General features: G+C 35.3%; 1 protein-coding gene across 9 annotated transcripts in view; it reads left to right on the top strand.

The window, feature by feature from the left end:
* The window catches only part of ANKRD28 (ankyrin repeat domain 28), a 184,874-nt gene that overhangs the window by 110,248 nt on the left and 53,827 nt on the right, over positions 1-20,799 (top strand). For 7 of the 9 annotated variants that reach the window (XM_014789756.2, XM_014789763.2, XM_087430585.1 and 4 more), the window contains 2 exons: positions 168-246; positions 16,067-16,137. In XM_014789756.2, coding sequence (XP_014645242.1) covers positions 168-246; positions 16,067-16,137 — 150 coding nt within the window. The remainder of the gene's footprint in view (positions 1-167; positions 247-16,066; positions 16,138-20,799) is intronic. The other 2 variants (XM_014789767.2, XM_087430587.1) reach the window with 1 other exon arrangement.

Here is a 20,799-nt window from a genome sequence, read left to right as displayed (position 1 = left end):
TTAGGTTTTTCTTCTAGCAAGGAGATACTCTGTTAATGGGACTTGCAGACTAGACTAGAGTTGTGCAAGTAGTAAGTTGGTAGTTAATAATGGTTTTTCTTTATTTGAAGTATATTAAAATTAACTTTATATTAAAATGTATGTTTCACCTTTCCTCCTTGTCACAGGACAATGAAAAGAGAACTCCACTGCACGCTGCTGCCTATCTGGGAGATGCAGAAATCATTGAACTGCTTATTTTATCTGGTATAGTAAGCTCTGTATAATAAGAGCACATCATGCATAATTTTGTCATAATTAATATTTATCAAACTTGACTATTTATTAATATTTGTTTCATAAGCTGAAACTTTTTCATTCTGAGAATACTGATCTCATATCATGTGCCAGGTACTGTTCCAGTGCTTAGAGTACATTAGAGAGCAGAACAGAGATCACTGCCCTTGTGGAGCATATACTCTAGTAAGGAAAAACAGTCTACAAATACAAGTAAATTTTACAGTATGTTAGAAGGGGATAAGTGCTATGGGAAAATGAAAAAGTAGATCAGAATAATGAGATGGGATGAGCATTATAAAATGTAGGATCATTATATAGAGTATTCGTATAAGGGCTCATTGACCACAGTTACTAGTAGACAATAAGTTCTTCAAGGGGGAAGTGATGATAGCTCAGACCAAGTGCAACAGTGGAGGTGGTAAGAAATGGTATGATTGTGGATATATTTTGAAAGGGATGCCAGCAAGATTTCTTTCTTTAAATAGCTTTTATCTAATTCTGTTTGAGGGCCTGTAAAATACACTTTAAGAAATTGTACTTTATTTTTTAATTTCTTCTAAATTCTTTAAGACTTTACAATATGAAGTAATGGTAGAACTGTTTCTTATAGAATAACTTCTATTGTGGTCAAACTGCCTGCAGTCCTAAAACAGACAGTCAAACAGAGCTTAGAAATATTTTTGTTATAGCCAGATTATTGTAAGTGATATTTTTTGGGAGAGGATATACGTGTTTGAATTGTGCTTGTGTTGCCAGATTACATAGATATATGCGTAATACAATTGGAGAAATAGTATCATTCCTTTGATATTTGGGAGAAGGAGCACTGAGAGAAATTTCGAATGAAGATCCCATTAAATACTAGCCTACATAGAATTTTGCCATTATAAATACGTAAAATTTTTAAAATCTGGTTTTTATGACAAATTGCATGATCATATAGAATTAAATATAGTTAAATATGGGCCCAGCTAAATATGGGCCCAGCTAATATTCTTATATTAGTTTCTTCATGAATAACTTTATCACTGATGCACTTCCTTGAAGATGTCTGTTCCTCTATGGATGCTTGCTCACTAGTTTTTTTTTTTTTATATATAATTTTATTTATTCATTTATTTTTTCCCCCAAAGGCCCAGTAGATAGTTGTATGTCATAGCTGCACATCCTTCTAGTTGCTGTATGTGGGACACGGCCTCAGCATGGTCAGAGAAGCGGTTCGTCAGTGCGTGCCTGGGATCCGAACCCGGGCTGCCAGCAGCGGAGCGCACGCACTTAACCACTAAGCCACGGGGCCGGCCCTGCTTGCTCACTAGTTTTTGTCTGAAATTTACTAGAGATAAGAACTGAGGAGGTTCAAGAGAAAAACCATATTTCCTCTTAAGTGAGGCTTCTTCTTTAATAATATGAATGGATAGGATATGGGTTTATTATGGAATTTCCTTTACAACCATTGTCCAAGAAACAGTTTATTTTTTTATGTTAAATAGTTATGCTAGAAACAATACAATTTCAATTATTTTAATGTCTAGGACTTTGAGTAACAATTCTGTGCATTTTTTACTTTAACACAGAATTCTGTTCAATAAAGATTGTATGACTGTATATACTCAAGAAAGAGTGTATACAGTCCATTTTCTTTCAAGCTTTGTCTTTCTAGATTGAGGACATTAACTCTTTTCCATTTTTCCCCCATACTTAAGTCATTCCTTTCAGTTTATCATTTCAGAATGTGACTGAATTTCAAAATGGGGAGGGAAGAATTTTTAAGAAAGTATATCTAAAAGTCACAAAAAAGGTAATCCATGACATCAAGAATTTATTTGGCTGGACCCATTTTTTTCCCATTTTTAATTTTTTTATACCTGGGAGAAACTTTTCAAATGCTCAAAGTTTGACTTAATCCCTTCCTTTTAAAGTAAGTGTTTGTGTCATGGATTCTTAGTTACTTATAGAAAGTTGACTTCCTCGTCTTTCTAAGTATGATAGTCAGATGAGCCTTATGAGTGTGATAGTATCAGATGTCAGCTTTGAAATAGCATTTGGCACAATGCTTAATTTCTTCTGAATGGTTCAAAATGAAAATCATGTATAAAATTAACCATCATAAGTGTATAAAAAGCTATTTCAACTTGTCTTTGAAAAATACTTTTAATATGATATTGTATTTCGTCAGTTTCATGAGGTATAGCTTATGTAGCTATTTTTAAAAGGAAAAATAATGTTCCAAATTAATTTAGTTATTCACAGTTTTCAGAATAAAAAATTGTTTTTACATTGGCCTCAAACTGCTCTAAACATTACCTCAAACATTACCTCCCTGCTCCAAATTTCTTCTGACTTCAGTTTCTGCTACTCTCCCATTGGTGCTCTCTGCTGTAATGCCACTGTCCTCCTTCCATTTCTGGGTGTTTGAACTGTTCTTTCCTCAGCCTCAAACTCTCTTTCCTCAGATAAGCTACATGACTTACTTCCTTACTCACCTTTGTCATGTCCTTGCTCAAATGTGACCTCATCAGTAGGCTGTCCCTGATCACTGCCACCGCCACCACCACCCTTTCCCCCTCTTCTGTGTTATCTTTTTTTGTAGTACTTATTGCTATCTGACATCCTTTTAGAACTTGTTTCCTGTAATTCTCTCTCTCCCAGAGTGTAAACTCCAAGAAGACAAGGATTTAGTCTGCTTTGTTCCCTAACATATTTATTCCCAGTGCCTAGAACAGTGTTGAATACATAATAGGTGCTGAGTGAATACTAGCTAAATGAATGTATGATTATAGCAATATAAGTTTAGGCTTTATCTCCTTTTCAGAAATTTATTCACATTTTGGTCTCAGTTTCCCAAGTCTTTAGTGGAAGTGAGAATGGGAGAGGTGGGAATGGGGTCAGAGTGTTGGCTCGAAGGGGATCAGGTAAGTGGAAGAGGAAAGAAGGTAAATGATTTGTTTCCTATGGATGCAATTCAAGCTCTTCCTTAGACTTTGTTTCTCTTCATGCTATCAGCTAGGCTCTAATTTAAGAAAAATAAAATAAATAAAAACTTACTTAGATTTGGAATAAAATGAGCTAGAATGAAATCCAAAGCTAAATTGCTACCAAACTAGAACCTCAGTTTTCTACTTACAAAAGAAAAAGATAAACCAGGCTCTATGTCGCCGTGATAGGCACTGCAGATAGTGTAAAGAGCACAGGCTCTGTGGCCAGACACATTTTGGGTGCAAATCCTGGCCCCACCTCTTACCACCTCCATGATCTTTGGAAAGTTCTTCAGTCTCTCAGCCTTGACTTCGTCGTCTGAAAAGTGGGAATAATATAAATTTTATAAGCTTGAAGAAGCAAATGAGATGTGATAGACAAGATACCTAGAAAAGTACCCGGTACATAATAGATACTCAAAATATGGGCTATTATTTTTTTAAGCAGCCTTTCTCTTTTCCTCAACTTTATTTGGTCCTGTCCAATAAATTCTTGATGTCAGGAATTACCTTTTTTGTGACTTTTAGATATACTTTCTTAAAAATTCTCCCCTCCCCATTTTGAAACCCAGTCACATTCTGAAACGATAAACTGGAAGGAATGACTTAAGCATGGGGGAAAAATGGAAAAGAGTTAATGTCCTCAATCTAGAAAGACAAAGGTTGAAAGAAAATGGACTGTATATACTCTTTCTGGATGGAGCAAGTGTATTCTTACTCAACAAATTCTAGAATCAAAAAACAGCCTTTAAAGCTATATATAAGCAGCTTACCAAACAGGGCCTCCAGTAGCTGAGCAAGTAATGAGGGCTCATATAATTTTTGAATAACAGAGCTCTAACACATAAGAAGATAAGGAGTAATCATGAATGTGTTCCTGACTTTTAAAATTGATACTATACAGAATGACTGCCATGGCCTTCTATAAAAATACTCTTTTACATAGTTGAGGAAGATTGAAACCTGAATCAGAGGGAATTTTAGTTTCGTGGATTATGCCATTTGCTATAATTTTGTGTATATGAAATGGCTCATACTGATTATCTAGAAGTCACCAAGTATAAACTGTTGAATTCTAAGTATTAGAAATAGATTTCCAGAATAACAAGCTAGTAAAAAACTAATTATATTCAAATTTTAGTTAAGAATTTTCAGCGGCCAGCCCTGTGGTTTAGCAGTTAAGAGCGTGCGCTCTGCTACTGGTGGTTGGGGTTCAGATCCTGGGTGCACACCGACACACCACTTGTCAGGCCATGCTGAGGTGGCATCCCACATACAGCAACTAGAAGGCTGTGCAGTGATGACATACAACTATGTACTGGGGCTTTGGGGAGAAAAAAAAAAAAAGGAGGAGGATTGGCAATAGATGTTAGCTCAGGGCCAGTCTTCCTCAGCAAAAAAAGAGGAGGATTGGCATGGATGTTAGCTCAGGGCTGATCTTCCTCAAAAAAAAAAAAAAAGAAGAATTTTCAATAATAGATAGATCATCCAGACAGAAAATCAGTAAGGAAACATTGGACTTCAATGACACGTTAGACCAGATGGTCTTAACAGACATTTACAGAACATTCCATCCAACCACAGCAGAATACACATACTTCTCAAGCACACATGGAACATTCTCCAGGATAGAACATGTTAGGCCACAAAACAAGTCTTTATAAATAAGATCAAAATCCTATCAAGCATCTTTCCGACCACATTGATATGAAACTAGAAATTAATTCAAGAATAAAAGTGAAAAAATTCCCAAATATGGGGATTAAACATGCTACTGAACAACCAGTGGGTTGAAGAAGAAATCAGAAGAGAAAGCAAAAAATATCTTGAGACAAATGAAAATGGAAATACAACATACCAAAACTTATGGAATGCAACAAACACAATTCTAAGAGGGAAGTTCATAGTGTTAAATGCCTACATTAAGAAAAAAGAAAGAACTCAAACAACCTAACTTTTCGCCTCAAAGAACTAGAAGAAGGACAAACTAAGCCCAAAGTTAGTAGAAGGAAGGAAGTTAGAGATCAGAGTAAACATAAATAAAAGACAGTAGAAAGATTAGTGAAACTAAGAGGTCCTTTTTTGAAAAGATAAACAAACCTTTAGCTAGACTTACCAAGAAAAAAAGAGAGAGAACTCAAATAAAATCGGAAATGAAAGAGGAGACGTTACAACTGATACACAAATACAAACTATCATAAGAGACACCTATGAATATTTATATGCCAACACATTGGACAGACCAGAAGAAGTGGGTAAATTTCCTGAATGGAAATATAACTTACCAAGACTGAATCGTGAAGAAATAGGAAATCTGAACAAACCAGTCACTAGTAAGGAGATTGAAATCTGTGGTCAAAAATCTTCCAACAAAGAAAAGTCTAGGACAGATGGCTTCACTGGTGAACTCTCTCAAATTTTACAGAATTAATACCAATTCTTCTCAGACTCTTCCAAAAAATACAAGAGGAAGGAACATTTCCAGACTTCTTTTTGAGGCCAGCATTGCCCTGATAACAAAACCAGACAAGGACACTTCCAGAAAAGAAAATCGTAGACCAGTATTCTTGAAGAACATAGATGCAGAAATCCTCAACAAAATATTAGCAAACTGAATTCAACAATACATTAAAAGGATCATAAACCATGATGAAGTGAGATTTATTCCAGGGATGCAAGAATGGTTTTAACATTATAAAAGCAATATACCACATTAACAAAATGAAGGATAAAAATCATGTGGTCATTACAATAGATTCAGAAAAAGCATTTGACAAAATTCAACCTCCATTCATGATAGAAACTCTCAACAAAGTAAGTATAGAGCGAATGTACCTCAACATAATAAAGGCCATATATGACAAGTCCATAGCTAACATCATACTGAAAGGTGAAAAGGTGAAAGCTTTTCCTCTAAAATCAGGAACAAGACAAGGATGCCCACTCGCATCACTTTTATTCAACATAGTTCTGGAAGTCCTAGCCAGGGAAATTAGGCAAGAAGAATTAAAAGCGTCCAAATTGGAAAAGAAGAAGTAAAACTATCTCTATTTGCAGATGACATCATATTATGTATAGAAAACCATAAAGACTCCACCAGAAAACTGTTAGAAATAATAAATTCAGTAAAATTGCAGGATACAATATCAATATACAAGAATCTGTTGAGTTTCCATACACTAGTAATTAACTATCAGAAAGAGAAATTTAGAAAACAATCCCATTTACAATTGCATCAAGAAGAGTAAAATACCTAGGAATAAATTTAACCAAGGAGGTGAAAAATTTGTACACTGAAAACTGTAAGACACTGATGAAAGAAATTGAAGAATACATGAATAAATGGAAAGATATTCAGTGCTCATAGATGGAAAGAATGTTGTTAAAAGGTCTAAACTACCCAAAGCAATATACAGATTCAATGTAATCCCTATCAAAATTCCAGTGGCATTTTTCACAGAAGTAGAAAAAACAATCCTAAAATTCTTAGGGATACACAAAGACACTGAATAGCCAAAGCATCTTGAGAAAGAACAACAAAGCTGGAGGTATCATGCTTCCTGATTTCAAACTATGTTACAGAGCTTTAGTAATCAGTAATCAAAACAGTATGGTATTGACGTGATAACAGACACATAGATCAATAGAACCAAAAGAGAACCCAGAAATAAACCCATGCATATATAGTCAATTAATTTATGACAAAGGAGCCAAGAATATACAATGGGGAAAGGACAGTCTCTTCGATAAATGGTGTTGGGAAAACTGAACAGTCACGTGCAAAATAATGAAACTGGACCACTATCTTACACCATACACAAAAAATCAACTCAAAATAGATTAAAGACTTGAACATAAGACCTGAAACCCATAAAACTTCTAGAAGAAAACATAGGGGATAGTAATCTCCTTGACATCAGTCTTGGCAGTGATTTTTTGGATTTGACACCAAAAGCAAAGGCAACAAAAGCAGAAATAATAAGCTACATGAAACTGAAAGCTTCTGCACAGCAAAGGAAACCAACAAAATGAAAAGGCAACCTACCAAATGGGAGAAAATACTTGCAAGTCATATGTCTGATAAGGAGTTGATATCCAGTGTATATAAGGAACTCATACAACTCAATAGCAAAGAAAAAAAAAACCTGATTAAAAATTGGGCAGTGGAACTGAATAGACATTTTTCCTTAGAAGACATACAGATGGACAACAGGTACATGAAAAGGTGCTCAGCATCACTAATCATCAAGGAAATGCAAAGCAAAAGCACAATGAGATACCACCTTATACTTGTTAGGGTGGCTGTCATAAAAAAGACAAGAGATAACAAGTATTGGTGAGGATGTGGAGAAAAGGGAATCCTTGTGCACTGTTGGTGGGAATGTAAATTGGTACAGCCACCATGGAAAACAGTATGGAGATTCCTCAAAAAATTAAAAATGGAATTATCATATGATGCAGCAATTCCACTTCTGGGTATATATTTAAATTTGTGAAATTACTATCGAGTTATCTGCACTCCCATGTTCATTGCAGCATTATTCACAATAGCCAAAACATGGAGACAACCTAAGTGTCTTGTCCATGGATAAAGAAGATGTTGTATATACAAACAATGGAATATTATTCAGCCATAAAAAAGAAGGAAATACTGCCATTTGCAGCAATGTGGATGGACCTTGAGGGCATTATGCTAAAGGAAATAAGTGAGAGAAAGACAGATAACACATGATTTCACTTACATAGTTATTCATCGCTTAACGACGGGGACACATACCAAGAAATATGATGTTAGGTGATTCCATCATTGTGGGAACATCATAGAGTGTACTTATAGAAACCTAGATGGTATAGCTTACCACATACCTAGGATGTATGATACTAATCATGGGACCACCGTTGTCTATGCAGTCTGTCATTGACCAAACATTGTTATGTGGTGCATGACTATATGTGGAATCTAAAAATACTGAACTCATAGAAACAGAGAGCAGATTGGTGGTTGCCAGAGGTGGGGAGTGGAGGATGGGGGAAATGGGGATAGGCAGTCAAAAGGTACAAACTTATAAGATAAATAAGTTCTGGGGATGTAATGTTCAGCATGGTGACTAGAGTTAACAATATTGTATATTTTAAAATTACTGAGAGAGTAGATCTTAAAAGTTCTCGTCTCAAGGAAAAAAATTTTTTAACTGTTTGAGGTGATGGATGTTAAATAAACTTATGTAGTAATCATTTTGCAATACAGATCTTCCTCGTCTTTCGATGGGGTTGTGTCCCAATAAACACGTCCTAAGTTGAAAACATTGTAAGTCAAAAATGTATTTACTACATCTAACCTGCCAAACATCATAGCTTAGCTTAGCCTACCTTAAACGTGCTCAGAACACTTACATTAGCCTACAGTTGGGCAAAATAATCTAATACAAAGCCTATTTTATAATAAGACGTTGAATATCTCATGTAATTTATTGAATACTGTACTGAAAGTGAAAAACGGAATAGTTGTATGTGTATCAGTTGTTTACCTTCATGATCGCATGGCTGACTGGGAGCTGCAGCTCACTGCCCCTGCCCAGCTTCATGAGAGTATCGTACAACGTATCATTAGCTTGAGGAAAGTTCACAATTCGAGGTACGGTTTCTATTGAGTGTGCATCATTTTCACACCGTCATAAAGCCAATAAATTTTAAATTGAACCATTGTAAGTCAGGAACTGTCTATATACAATGAGTACATTGTACACATTAAATTAATACAATGTTATATGCCAATTATGTCTCAATAAAACTGGAAAAAAAAGAATAAATATCACTCAGAACAACAGTCTTCAAACAGTATATGTAGAATCTTAAGGTTCTGCAGTGGTACCTCAGAGATTCTACTTTAAATTTGGTTTGAATGCTGTGGTTGTTGAGATTCAAGTTAGATACTGATTTTCATACTCTTGATTTCAAATTCCACATCAATCAAAACAACCTTATAGTTGTATTGAATGAATTTTTAATTAAGTTTAGTTATAAATTAGAGTTGAAACTAGATGTTTGACCTGATCAATTCCCTAGATACTAAAGAAGAGAATTAAATACATGGAAAGAAAGGGAGACAACAAAATTAGGCTAATTTTGTCATAGTTAGTAATGAAAACTGTTAGTGTAGAAAAGTTTAGAGTAGATTGCTCTTGCCCTTCATGTTAATTGCCAATGACATGTTACAATAGTGATTAGGTTAACCTTAACTGGTATAATCTTAAAAAAATTTAGGCAATGGGAAATAATCCCCATTTAGCCCTTGAATTATACAGAAGACATGTTTTAATAAGAACACACAATAAAGTATATTACTGTAGTTTTATATTATAAAAAACTACTTGATATCCACAGCAAGGTTGTTTTTTCCTAAAATATTTTTCTAAAATGAAAAATGAAGAATATAAAAAGGTTGAGATTCTGTAGAGCCTTGTCTTCCCACGTTCAGGTTTTGATTGTTTTCCGTCTTTCTGCTGTTTTCCCATTCACATACCCTGTCGTTATCTACAGCTTCTCTACGTCCAAGATTTTTATTGTGATGTGTTTCTTGGTTGAATAGATGTCATCAAATTGTTTTTGTTTTTGTGTTTTCAATAAGAGCTCATGGGCGTCATATTTCCTGGTATCTTATTTATTTGGGACTATTGCCTTTTTTATTTAACTGAAGGGTAGATTGTCTAGTTACAGAATTTGTCGTTCATGCTTTTTCCTCTGAATTTTATAGATCTTACTCTAGTGTCTTCTAGCATTGAGTGAAAGTCTTGGATCAAGCTCTTCTCTGCTTACCATTTCCATCCCCCCATACCACCCTCCACTACCATGATCACTTCTCTTCTGCCTGGATGCCTGCAGTATTTAATTCCTTATCCCTGAAATTCACTACTAACTTCCCTGGGCTAAATCTGTTGATTATTTTTGCTGGGACATAATGTGAATGTGCACTTTTAGTTCTGAAATTCAGATTTTTATTTCGTTTATATCTTCCAGTAAATCTTTTAATATTTTATTTCCACGCGTTTTTCTATCAGTAAGTTTTTCTACCATGTGTTTTTCTACTAAGCTGGATCTCTTTTGTCTGTCTTTATCAGCTTTTCTCTGATTGTAATTTTGTCTTTTCCATTAGTTTTAGGTTATTTGCCTATCCCTGCTAGGGCTGCCATAACAAAGTACCACAGATTGAGTGACTTAAATAACAGAAATTTATTTTCTCACACTTGTGTAGCTAGAAATCTGACATCAAGATGTTAGCAGGTTCAGTTCCTTCTGAAGGCTGTGAGGAAAGGATCTGTTCTAGGCCCTTCTGGGCTTGTAGGTGATCACCTACCTTCTTGTACCTTCCATCTGTACATGTCTGTGTCCAAATTTCTTCTACTTATAAGGATACCAGTTATACTGGATTAGGGCCCACCCTAAATAAGCTTATTTTCCTCTGTAAAGACCCTGTCTCCAAACAAGGTCCCATTCTGAGGTACCTGGGTTAGGACTTCACATATGAATTGCCGGCGGGGAGGTGTGGTAGGGACACAGTTTAACCCACAATATCTGGTGTCCATAACACCCTCTTAAATAATACAATACAGCAACCTTTTTTTCAGTATTTCAGCTGGAAAAGTGGAAATGTAATTGCCTTTTGCTCATTCCACTCCCAACCTGAAAACCGAATCTGAAGCTTTTGCCACTGCTTTTCGTGGGCAGCTGAAGGAAAGCATTATTTCCAGTTTGGGAAGAGGGAGGAAAGTACTTTGCTCTTGGCCCAGCTCAATGGATGTGGACTGTTGCCTTTGTGGCTTAGGAGCAGAGAAGAGAACTATTCTCTGCAAATAGAAGTTTTAGAAAATTGTTAGTGGAACTATTTATAAGTATTACAAATGCATATGAAAACAGAAATAACTTAATTGTATCTACTATCAAGTACTTAGCCTAGATCAGAAATTAACAGACTTTTTCTGTAAAGGACCATTCAGACACTCTGGCATCTACTCTGCTCTACTCCTGTAATGTGAAAGCTACATATTTAACACTTAAGTGAATAGGTGTAGCTATGTTGCAGTAAAACTTTATTTACAAAATAGATGTCTGGCAGCCTGTTTCCTGTAATTTAAAGACACCCTGTCATAGATTATAAAAATACGACCTCATCTATTTAATGGTAAAAGATTTAATAAGTATGGAATAATTTATTCTATTTTAAAATAGGATAGAATGTTATAACTGGAAATAGGTCATAGAGATCATTTAGCACAACCCTTATTTTACTAATAACTGAGGTTCAGAAATCAAAGAATTGGCAAATCTTGGTAACTGATTAGATTAGGAAGTAAGCAGGTGAATTGATTATCTTCCAAAAAGAGACCTAGAGTCAAATAGGATACTCCTGATTTGAGTAACTGACTTGTAGAAATCACTTTGCAGAAACAGGAGCTCCCTATGTTGTTGTGAGGTAGGGTCCATCCTCCCTCACCCCCACCCCCACCCCCATACACACAGAAGGCATAGGAGGCAGGGAGTATGATTAACAAAATCAAAGACCTAGGCTATGTGGAACAGCCCCACGTCACACAGCCTACTGGTTACAGAGTCATTATTAGATCACAGGTCGTGTTCCTCGTTCCTTCCGCTAACCCCTGACAGCCTCCCCACACGTCCCAACCTCTCTTCAGCTGCATTGTTATCTAGAGCCCAGAATAGACTGATGTAAGTAAATCAGATTTTTTATTTTTTAAAATTACTTTCTGATTTATCTCCGAATGAGCTAGACATTTATCTAATTCTGGAAATCTTATCTTAAATAACTTTTTTCTTTTAAAAACTATCATTTCAGAGTTTTGAATTTTAAAGGAAAAGATTGGGTGAGCAGAAGCTGGTATCAAATGAATGCAACCTGTTTGGGTGACCCTGTAGTTGATTTTTGCTTGTTTGTTTTCTTTCTACTTTTAACATATCCTAAATCTAATCACATCTCTACTCTGGAAAGATGAATCGAATAATTCAGATATTGGATGTGGCATACATTCTGGCTGCTTATTTATCCTAAGGAAAAGCTTAATTGATATACATGGATTTGTGAGAGAAGGGGAGTCTAGTAAAGAAAGTATTTGATTATACAATTGGGCGTAACCATCTTGAATTTAATGAGTTATGCTCCTCCCACTTAGGAGGTTTTCTGTAAATGTTGATTTGCAATAGTCATCAATGACATCCTTAAATTGCTATCTTGATTGTCTTCAGTTTCTCAGCAGTGCTTTCTCATGGTCTCCCAGTAACCTAACTTCAACAATTGAGATGGGACTACTATTTATATTCTTCTCTGTTTTAATGACTAGGAAATAGTAAAAAAATTAATCTTTTTTTGGTGACTTAAGGTCATCCATATAAACCACAAATATTATACCCTGCCGTGTATAGAGCATGTGATGCTGCCACCCGAGCTGTTGTATTTGGTTTGATTTCTCTCTATGAAGACTATTTTGTGTTTTAAATGGATATGATTTCTTTCTTTTTTTTTTTTTTTTCCCTGTCTCCATCTTCATTGTTAGCCATTGTGGCTAGTTTTCAGCTGTTGGACTAGTTAATTAACTTCACTCTGGAAATGTCTTTTCCATCACTGAAATGACTATAGTTTGTGTATATGAATATATAGCTAATTTTGGAGCTCTCTGTGTAGCACAGAAGTCTGGTTACCTTCAGAGAGTTCACGTGAGATGAGCTCTGGGAGCCTGGGCATCTGAAGTGTGCTGCCGTGTTTGTTGCTCTTACGCCATTTTTCATTTTACAGCCAACTGCTGCTCATGTGATACACATTGCTATGCCATATTTGTGTGTAATATGTAACGCACATACTAGTTAACCGATGTGGCAGGGAAGATATTTTTTCTCTTGGTGCCCTTAGATATAGTCCAACCATCTCTCCTATACTTGACCTTTAATTTCCAAGGAATTAAAACATTTGATTAGTGCTATTAGAAGAAACACATGATTTAACAAAAGATAAGATGAGTGTCTTCTGAGAAAGATTATGATCAGATGTCTAAAATCCCGTTGTGCTGATCTTGCTGCAGATAAGTATCTTTAGAATCTGCAAAGAACAAGCCAAATTTTTTATCAAATTGTCTATTAGTAGCAAGTAGCAGTATGATGTATCCTCAATAAACCATTAGTGGATTCTTAGTTGTAGTCGCTCATGTTTTTGGATAAATTAACTTTGATTTTGTTATAAAAGTAAAGAGAAAGAAAGACTAATAAATTAATTATTGTAACTTAAAATGGAAGAATGAAGCCAGCAGAGTTTTTTACTTTGGGCTGGGCTGCCAAACATGCCGTGTAAAGGAGATTTTCTTCCTTCAATTGTATATCTGATAACCCACATCCAAAAGAAAGACAAAACTATCTTTACCCTCTTCTTAATTACTTTACAATTTTTTCTTTGCACTTGAAGCCAAATTCTTAGAATGTATTTTATGACCACTCCTTTTATTCCCTCTTAGATACATTTCATTTTTTGAATAGATAGTATTTCTGTTTCATTTAAAAATTAAAATATGTATATATATTAAAAGTATACAGTATGCAGTGAAATTGCCTTTCTACTCCAGCCCCCCATCACCCAATTCTCATTGCACCCTACCAACAACACAAACACATAGGCAACCACTGTTATTATTAATGTCTTAGCATTTCTCCGGGGTTTCCTTATGCATTTGAAGCAAATATGAATATGGATACTTGTCTCTTCTGTTTTCTACATAAAAGTAAAGAATAGTATTCATACAGTTCTCACTGCTTTTTTCACTTTTTATTTCTCAGGTCTTTATCAGCACATAAAGATCCTCCTCATTTTTGGGGACAGCCACATTGTATTTCCTTGTTAATTAATATCTCAAATCAGGCTTATCACCCTTACCATTTGCTGAAGGCCCATTATCACGCCTCACTGTTCTCTAGCTTTGTCTGTCTAGGGTACTTGTCTCTTCTGAGTGTCTGTGTCACTACCCTACAGGCCTTAATGCCAGGACTTGCCCTTCTCCTGTGCACATAAGTACAAAATTATAGAAAGACATACAGGGATTATAGAGAAACATTGAAGATCCAAGCAGATAAATGGGAGAATGAAGGAGTCTAGCTTCTATATTGCCCCTGCGCTGTCTCGAGGGCTCCAACTTTCTAACCTATAAACATTTCAAATGTTTGTGCTATCTACATTCTACTTGTTAGTCAAAACAAATGCTGATCTTATTGTGGTCAGGCAGTCTCTGTTTTAACCATCTTGGTCTCCACAGAGCCTGGCAGATAGTTGTTCAGATGTTTATTACATGAATATACCACTCTCTGGCTAGTTCTTTGTTTTGCTGACTCCCTTTTTTTCTCCCAAAGCCTAATAGAGCAATCTTGAAAGCTGTCATATTGGTTCTTGATTCTTTCACTGTCCTCACTGTCACTGCCCACAGGGAGTTCAGCTGCTCTCAGAATTTCAGCTGCTGCATTTGTGGACAGTTTCCTACAGCTGCATTTCATTTCATTTTCTCTCACATTCAAGACTTTTAAATTTACTTCTAATATATCTGTGCTATGTGTACTAGGTACGTTTGTTATATGTTAATCTTTGTAACAAGGTATTAGGAAAACTGTTTTATAGATGAAGAAACGTAGATTCAGAGGGATCACACAACTAGTTAGGGACCCATAGCTAATAGTTATTAGAGCCATAACTTGGAGTCACTGCACTTGATTATTCCCTGGAACTTCACACTCAAAACATAGAATGTAAACATTAGGATGTCTGGATTCTAGCTTTGGTTCTGCTATAGTTGACTCTGATGTGGAGCTATTTGCTGTATCTGCATTTCATCTTCTAGAAAATAAGGAGGTTGGACTAGATGTCTAAAGCTCCTTCTCACTAGCTAGCTATGATTTTGGATATAAATCTAGGATTGCTTCTGGTGCAGGACCTTTTGCCAGTTCCTCTACACTTTTAAGAGCCAGGGCTGTTTCTCTCTACTTATAGAGTGATCCTGCAATGTGCTACTTCTATTTAGTTGAGACTTAGGTACCAAATTAGTAGATTTCATGTAAGTGATAGATTTTTTTCCCCCCTCAAATTATGTAATATGCTTTTTGTCTTACTAAATGTATTTCCATTCTATTAAGGATGATTTTTGTCCATTGGTTTAATGATTTTTGAACAACTGTACATAGCTGATTTGTTTTTTTTTTTTAATTATTACTACTTTAACCCTTTAGGTATAACCCGGAAACACGTGTGGGTTGGTTCATTTCTTTCTTTAATTGTTTTTCCTAAGTCTATGGCCGTTGTATCCATTTTATACAATAACTTTATAGTACTAATGCATTTTTAATTGTCACTGGAGAACTATTTTGATATTATTATATTGCTTTATAATATGATACACTCATTAGTAAAGAAATGTAATGAAGATTTTGTAATGGTCTATGTTTTACGTCTGAGCATTCTTATTCATTTATTTAAGTGTTTGAGTTTTTAGCACACATTCTAAAGTGGGGTCTGATTTTGAATATGCTCTGTATAAAGGTGGCTTTTCTAGCCTATATATAAAATGGTGTTTCTTTTATTTTTAATAAAAAGAGCAAATACCTTATTGGATAATTTTGTTCTGTAGTTTATTAGCAGAAAGTATAAAAGATGAAGTACTACTTTTTCAATTGTTATTTATCCAATTTGGACCATATAAAACTATTATTTTAGGAGATTTATTTAAATTTTTTTATGCAAAATATTTCAATTTATTTTTTTCTTCTTGTTACAGGAGCTAGAGTTAATGCCAAAGACAGCAAATGGTTGACACCTTTACACAGAGCAGTTGCATCTTGTAGTGAGGTATGAAATTTCTCTTAGTAAATATGTTGTATATAAAAACATTAACTACATAGGCCTACCTATGAGTCCATATTCAAGTTCTGTGTTTTCAAAAGAGAGAAAAAGCGACTGAAAATACCTAGACTGGTCATTTTGTTTTAGAATTTGTTCAAACTAAGTTAATTGTTCCCATTTCCCTTTTGTGACTGAGTAAGGCCTCTTGGAGAGTCTGAAGTAGCAGAGAGTAGGAAACCCTCCTTTTATACCTCCTACAAGAGAGACATTATTTTTCTATCTTATAAAATCCTCCTCAAGGCTTTTCTCTACTGGTTCACTGTAGCCTAATAGACGTTTTGCAAAGGTTCTGCTGATTGTGATCAAGAAATAATCTCAGCAGTGTATAAAGATTAATTGAAATATTGTTTAGTTAAACACTGAAATTAGTTTCGGAAACATTACTTGATCTCACATTTTACCAGTTCTAAGTGTATAACCTTAAAATATGTTAGGTGTCTTATGAGGAAGAACAGTTCCTTCTTTTTATAACCTTATATATTGTTTGCTCTTCAAGATAACTGACATTTTTGGAGAATGTTTATTTTTGTATTTTTCATAACTTCTGGTCCTTGTGACATCCCTGTAGGATAGATAATTTGAGGAAACGGTGTAGTTAATGATTTGCCAGATACCACTCAGCTCTTGAGTAGCAGAGGTGGGACAAAAACCTGGACCCTCTTTTTTTCTGTCATTTTACTGCCTGTCTAAAATGCATTGGGTGCTTTTTAAAAATGCATGGTGCCCAAAGCACCCCTTTTGCCTATCTTGTGCTAGTTGATGCTTTTGAAAATTTTTGAAATAATTTAAAATATAAAAATGTTTGATTGTATAAATTAATGTTAATTCAGTGTTTCTTCAGTTATTCAAATTGTGAGAGACAGGAAAGTAGCTATTGCTACTTCTCCCCATTATGGAACCGGATAGTTCTGGAGAAGGAAAGGGAACTCTAGTGCCTCAGGAGGGTGTTTCTTCAAGAGAAACTGGGGGAGCTACTGTCTCGTCATTCTTTGTATTTGTCATTGTGAACTACATCTTGAACCTAGAACAAGAGCTGGGCAAGTGAAAAGTAGTAGAGGGGAAAAGTGACTGGGAAAGATTGCAAAGCCTGCTATATGACAGAGGCAGTCTGTTAGCTGTAGCCTCCTAGTTGGGAGAAGGGGGGAGGGACCATTGCATACACTGTTGCACACATCTTAACTCAGATCTGGATTCTTGGTGAGCTGTGGAACTTGGATTTGGAGAAACTGGCTTCAGATTTCACTTGCCACTTTCTAGCTGTGTGATCTTGGGCGAATCTGGGGATTATCATGAAAACTAAGACATACTAACTAAGATACTTTGAACTCTGAAATTACATGGTAATGTTATTAAGTTTGTCGTTAGCCCTCTTGTAAAGAAGTTTCTTTAAATAAAGGCAGTTAAGGAAGATAAACATTACCATCATTGTAGCCTATTAATAAATTAGTTTATACCTATCTATTGTTTGGTATGACTCTTGGGAATATGACTATTAAAATTAGTGTTTTGCCTAATTAAATCATTAGAAAGAACACTGTATATTTGCAGAGATTGTAAAACAGACCAAAAATTCATGAAGAAAATAATTAATGTTAGAGGAAGATTGCAGGTTCCATCCAGAGACTTGACTGCTGATTTTTAAAAACTGTATACTTAGCCTGAACTTAAGGGCAAGGTATAGGTTAGAAAGTAATGATCCTAATAAGTTTCTTAAGTCGGCTTTTCAGCCTAAAAATTACTGGGCTATGTAGTATTATTACTCTTTTGGAGGATTATGGGAAACAGGTATAAAATGTGACCATCTTCTGTAAACCCTGAGAATCATCTTTCTTTTAAAAAGAAAATCTCATAATTAGCAAAACTGCTAGGAAACCTAGTCAAGATTATCAGTTTCACTGGTGTTTTAATTATTCCCATTACATCCTAAGAGCAAAAGAAAGCTATACTTATTTCATTTAATAGGAAACATAGCCTATGTAAAAGGCAAAATTTTAGGTAGCTTGTGGTTTGTGTTTTTGAGATACCGTGAGAGAAGTAAGCACTACAGAAGAGATTGGAGTGACTATTTTCTCAGTTCTCCCGAGGACATACATAGCTAACACCATTGTGGATGCATAGTAGAAGTTAATTCACACACATAAAGTGGATGCCTTAGGGTTAATTCCCTCACTGAACCTGGATTGAGAAAGACTGTTTCAGGTTAAATATCCCGAACTCCTCAATTCTCCTTCAGAGACATGGTTTCCACACACCTGGTCTTATTGGCTGGCTGCCTCCTCTTGTCTCCACCACTGATTTGTGACTGTCATTCTTCAAATGTAGCATACAATTCAGCTCTCTGTAACTGCTGAGTATTCTTCTGGATAAATGGATTTCTGAGTATTAGGGCTTTTATGTGTGTGTATTTTGTTTTTTTTGTTTTTTTAAGAAGCCATATCACACTATTGGATCCTCTGGAGGATATACATTTATTTTTTAATCTAACTTCAGGAATTAAATTTTAGTTTTATCAAGATAACTGAATTTAGATTATATTGTCACATGAGATATTAACAGTCCATCCAAACATTGTGTTTATTTGCAAATATGTTAGCCCTTCTTTTTCCTGTGCCTGACTTAAAATCAGTAGTAAGAGACTCTTCTAGATTGACCCCAAGCTATGAATACTCTTTGGATACAATTACTTAACCTTTTGTCATCTCCCCGTATTTCATAATCCTATTTAAATTGATGTCATAAAATATTTACTTAGCTGTTTCTTTTTTTTTTCTTCCCATTTTCTCCTTTAGCTGTTTTTTTTTTTTTTTAGGTCAAGGTACATCTGTAATATCTCTTACACATATATACCCTCTAATAATGGAAAAATTGGGGTTGAGGTTACAGTGGTAATATTTGTCATTAGTGAAACCATGTATAACCTTGATTATCACTGTTATTTTCTAAATGGTTATAATGTGCTGATAATATGATCTAGAGTTTTACTAGGATATGACATCAGGCTCATTAGTTTGTAGTTTCCAGAAATTCATCTGTTTTGTTACTTATTTTTTTTGATATCTCCATTCTTCAGAGATTTCTTTAGGTTTCTCTGACTTTTCAAAGATCACTGCTATTGTGATCTCATTTTTATTATTCTGAGTAGTAAATGGTGGGTATATTAGTTAATTTGGGCTGCCTTAACAAAATACCGTAGACTGGGTGGCTCAAACAACAGTATTTATTTTCTCACAGTCTGGAAGCTCAAAGTCCCAGATTAAGGTCCAGCAGAGTCAGTTTCTGATGAACGCTCTTCCTGGCTTTGCAGACTTTCTTCTCGCTGTGTCCTTACATGGTGGAGAGAAAGGGGAGGGATCTCTCTCTCTTCCTCTTCTTTTAAGGCCACCAGTCTTATCAGATTAGGGTCTCTCCCTTACGATCTTATTTAACTTTAGTTACCCCCTATAAAGATCCCATCTCCAAATACAGTCACCTTGGGGTTAGGGCTTCAACATATGGATTGTAGGGGAACACAATTCAGTCCATAGCAGTGGACTCAGGATTCAAACTTGGATCTGTTTTGATTCTAAAGTCTTAGTCACTGTGTTTACAGCCTTTCTTAGGTGCCATCTTACCTACCCTCACCTACCATAAACTGGATTTATTTTTGCCTTTCAATGAAACAAAAGAACAGTTTTGGTTTTTCTGTTCTTGGTAATGGAACATAAATATTCCCCAGACTTTACAAAAGCTTTAAAGTATGCATTGTGAATTCCAGAGTGGGAGTGAATATGGCAAGCCTGGCATCCATAGTATGCTGTGTTTGCTCAATTTATCAATTAATAAATTCTTCATTTTGTTTTTAATTATTTTCTAGTACAGTCATTTACATACCTACTAACATTCCCCAGTATAGTGTTAGTTTTATACTCCAAGTCACAATATACCCTTCTTGAGGATGAGGATGGAGAATCCTGATAGTGTTTGTACCTTGTTCTCTATAATTTTGAGTCCATATTCCTCTACGTTTCCTTTCCCCCATATTCCTTTTTTTAGTTGAAGTATAGTTTAAAGTAAAATGTATAGATTTTAAGTGTGTAGTCTTGAGTTGGGGCTTATGTATACATAAGCTTTTTCCCAATCAAGGTATAGAAGATTTCCATCACTCCAGCAAGTTCTCTCATGTCCCTCTTCAGTCAGTCCTCCCTGTCCCCAGAGGCAACCCCTGTTCTGATTTCTCGTACCATAGAGTAATTTTGCCTGTTGTAAAACTTTATAAACATGGAATCATACAGTGTGTACTCTTGTGTCTTGACGTCTTTTGTTCAACATAACATTTTTGAGATTTGTCCATAGTATTGTGTGCATTAATGGTTCATTCCTTTTTATTGTTGAGTAGTATTTCATTGTATGGATGTACGACAGTTTGTTTATCCATTTTCCTATTGAAGGACATTTGTATTTCTGGTTTTCGGCTGTTGTGTAAAAAGCTACTATGAACATTCTTGGGTGGGTCTTTTAAAATTTCTCTTGAGTAAATAACTGTAGTGGAATTGTGGGGTCATAAGGTAGACCTCCATATGTATCTTTGATTAGCTGGCTGACTTCTTAGCAGGTTGACAGATTACTGGG

This window comes from Ceratotherium simum, chromosome 5, assembly GCF_057802395.1.
Source record: "Ceratotherium simum simum isolate JZ-2026a chromosome 5, ASM5780239v1, whole genome shotgun sequence".
Lineage (NCBI taxonomy): Eukaryota > Metazoa > Chordata > Mammalia > Perissodactyla > Rhinocerotidae > Ceratotherium > Ceratotherium simum.
This window is presented reverse-complemented; position numbering and strand designations above follow the sequence as displayed.